This window comes from Procambarus clarkii, chromosome 21 (genome assembly GCF_040958095.1).
Source record: "Procambarus clarkii isolate CNS0578487 chromosome 21, FALCON_Pclarkii_2.0, whole genome shotgun sequence".
In the NCBI taxonomy this organism is placed as follows: domain Eukaryota; kingdom Metazoa; phylum Arthropoda; class Malacostraca; order Decapoda; family Cambaridae; genus Procambarus; species Procambarus clarkii.
This window is the reverse complement of record NC_091170.1, coordinates 2,990,842-2,994,522: the sequence shown is the minus strand read 5'-3', so window position 1 is coordinate 2,994,522 and position 3,681 is coordinate 2,990,842. Positions and strand designations below refer to the sequence as shown.

At 51.6% G+C, this 3,681-nt stretch overlaps 1 protein-coding gene across 1 annotated transcript; it reads left to right on the top strand.

The window, feature by feature from the left end:
* The first annotated feature begins 1,054 nt into the window (after positions 1 to 1,054).
* LOC138366985 (atrophin-1-like) lies at positions 1,055 to 2,897 on the top strand. Its single transcript, XM_069328392.1, has 2 exons — positions 1,055 to 1,187; positions 1,825 to 2,897. The coding sequence occupies exons 1-2, from the start codon at positions 1,055 to 1,057 to the stop codon at positions 2,895 to 2,897; spliced, it is 1,206 nt and encodes a 401-aa protein (XP_069184493.1).
* Positions 2,898 to 3,681: the final 784 nt, after the last annotated feature.

Here is a 3,681-nt window from a genome sequence, read left to right as displayed (position 1 = left end):
TAATGCTCCGTCAACCGCTCCTGATGCTGGACACAATGGCCCGCCATCGCTCCTGATGCTGGACAAAATGATCCGCTGACCGCTCCTGATGCTGGACATAATGGTCCATCGACCGCTCCTGATTCTGGACATAATGCCCCAACGACCACTCCTGATGCTGGACTTAATGCTCCGTCGACTGCTCCTGATGCTGGACATAATGCTCCATCGACCACTCCTGATGCTCGACTTAATGCTCAGCTGACTGCTCCTGATACTGGACATAATGCTCTGCCGCCCGCTCATGATGCTGGACTAATGGACATCGACTGCTCTTGATTCTGGACATAATGCTCTGTCGACCTCTCCTAATGCTGGACATTATTTTTGCCGACCGCTACTAATGCTGGACAAATTACTCCGATAAGCACTCCTGATACTGGACATAATGCTCCGACGACCGATCCTGATGCTGGACATAATGTTCCGCCGCCCTCTCCTAATGCTGGACATAATTCTCCGCCGACCGCTCCTGATACTGAGCATAATGCTCCGCCAACCGCTACTGACGCTGGACATAATGCTCTGCTGACCACTTCTAATGTTGGACATAATGCTCCGCCGACATAATGCTTCTGATGCCTGACATAATGGTCCGCCATTGCTCTTGATGCTGGACATAATGCTCCGCGGACTGCTACTGATGCTGGACTAATGGTCCATCGACCACTCTTGATTCTGGACATAATGCTCCACCGACCGCTCCTAATGCTGGACATTATTCTCGCTGACCGCTACTAATGCTGGACGAAATACTCCGATAAGCACTCCTGATACTGGACATAATGCTCCGCCGACCGATCCTGATGCTGGACATAATGCTCCACTGACCACTTATGATGCTGGATATAATGCTCCACTAACCACTCCAGATGCTGGACATTATTCTTGCTGACCGCTCTTAATGCTGGACATAATGCTCAACTGACCGCTCCTGATGCTAGACTTAATGCTCAGGAGACCATTCCTGATGCTGGACATAATGCACCACCCACCGCTCGTGATACTGGACTTAATGATCCGTCGACCGCTCCTGATGCTGGACATAATACTCGCTGACCCTCCTGATGCTGGACATAATGCTTCTCCGACTGCTCCTAAAGCTGGATATAATGCTCCACCGAACGCACTTGATGCTGGACATAATGGTTCGCCAACCTCTCCTGAAGCTGGAAATAATGCTCCGCCAACCGCTCTTGATACTGGACTTAATGATCCGCCGACCGCTCCTGATGCTGGACATAATGCTCCGCCGACCGCTCCTGATGCTGGACATAATGCTCCGCTGACCACTCCTGATGCTGGACATAATGCTTCGCCGACCGCTCCTGATGCTGGACATAATGCTCCGCCGACCGCTTCTGATGCTGGACATAATGGTCCACCGCCCGCTCCTAATGCTGGACTTAATGGCCCGCCGACCGCTCCTGATGCTAGACATAATGCTCCATGGCCTGTTACTGATGCTGAACATAATGCTCCGCCGATCATTCCTGATACTGGACATAATGCTCCGCTGACCACTCCTGATGCTGGACATAATGGTCCATCGACCGCTCCTGATTCTGGACATAATGCCCCAACGACCACTCCTGATGCTGGACTTAATGCTCCGTCGACTGCTCCTGATGCTGGACATAATGCTCCATCGACCACTCCTGATGCTCGACTTAATGCTCAGCTGACTGCTCCTGATACTGGACATAATGCTCTGCCGCCCGCTCATGATGCTGGACTAATGGACATTGACTGCTCTTGATTCTGGACATAATGCTCCGCCGACAGCTCCTGATGCTGGACATAATGCTCCGCCGACAGCTCCTGACACTGGACATAATGCTCCCCCGAACACTCCTGATGCTGGAAATAATGCTCCGCCGACAGCTCCTGTGTCTGGACATAATGGTTCACTGACCGCTCCTGATGCAGGACATAATGCTTCACCGATCTTTCTTGATGCTGGACATAATGCTCCGGAGATCGCTCCTGATGCTGGACATAATGCTTCGCCGACCACCCCTGATGCTGGAAATAATGCTCCACCGACCTTTCTTGATGCTGGACATAATGCTCCGCCGACCGCTCCTGATAGAAACATAATGCTCCGCCAACCGCCTTTGATGCTGGACATAATGCTCCGCCGACCACTCTTGCTGCTGGACATAATGGTCCGCCGACCGCTCTTGATGCTGGACATAATGCTCCACCAACCTCTCCTGATGCTGGACTTAATACTTCGCCGACCTTTCTTGATGCTGGACATAATGCTCCACAGACCACTCCTGATGCTAGACATAAATGCTTCGCAGAACGCTCCTGGTGCTGGACATAATGCTCCGCCAACTGCTCTTGATGCTGGACATAATGCTCCGCCGACCGCTTTTGATGCTGGACATAATGCTCCACCGACCGCTCCTGATGCTGGACATAATGCTTCGCCGACCTTTCTTGATGCTGGACATAATGTTCCGCAGACCACTCCTGATGCTAGACATAATGCTTCGCAGAACGCTTCTGGTGCTGGACATAATTCTCCGCCGACTGCTGTTGATGCTGGACATAATGCTCCATTGACCGCTCCTGATGCTGGACTTAATGCACCGCCAACCGCTTTTGATGCTGGACATATTGCTCCACCGACCGCTCTTGATGCTGGACATAATGCACCGCGGACCGTTCCAGATGCTTGGAATAATGCTTCCCCGACCACTTCTGATGCTGGACATAATACTCCCCGACCATTCCTGATGCTGGACTTAATGGTCCACCAACCGCTCCTGATGCTGGACATAATGCTCCGAAGACCGCTCCTGATGCTGGACATAATGGTCCGCCGCCCGTTCCTTATGGTGGACTAAAATGCTTCTCCGACCGTTTCCGATGCTGGACATAATGGTCCACCGACCGCTCTTGATGATGGACATAATGTTCCCCCGACCGCTCCTAATGCTGGACATAATGCTCCATTGACTGCTACTGATGCAGGACATAATGCTCCACCGACCACTCCTGATGCTGGACTTAATGCTCCGCCGACCGCTCCTGATGCTGGACATAATGTACCGGAGACCGTTCCTGATGCTGGACATAATGCTTCGCTGACCGCTCCTGATGCTTGACATAATGCTTTGCTGAACGCTCTTGATGCTGGACATAATACTCTCCCAACTGCTTCTGATGCTGGACATAATGGCCCGCCACCCGCTCCTGATGCTGGACTTAATGGTCTGCCGACCTCTACTGATGCTGGACATATTGGTCCGCCGCCAGTTCCATATGGCCATAATGGTTCACTGACCGTTCCTGATGCTGGACATAATGCTCCCCTGACCACTCTTGGTGCTGGAAATAATGCTCCCTTGACCACTCCTGATGCTGGACATAATACACCCCGACCGCTCCTGATGCTGGACCTATTGGTCCACTGACCATTCCTGAAGCTGGATATAATGCTCCGCCGACCGCTCCTGATGCTGGACATAATGCTCCGCTGACAACTCCTGATGCTGGACATAATGCTCCGCCGCCCGGACCATTATGTCCATTATGTCCAAATTTGTCTAAATTTGCTCTAGACTTGGGTAACAATTGGTTTGTGAACTGGATTATTGATTTATGAAACAAAATGTTTCAAAGATTGAA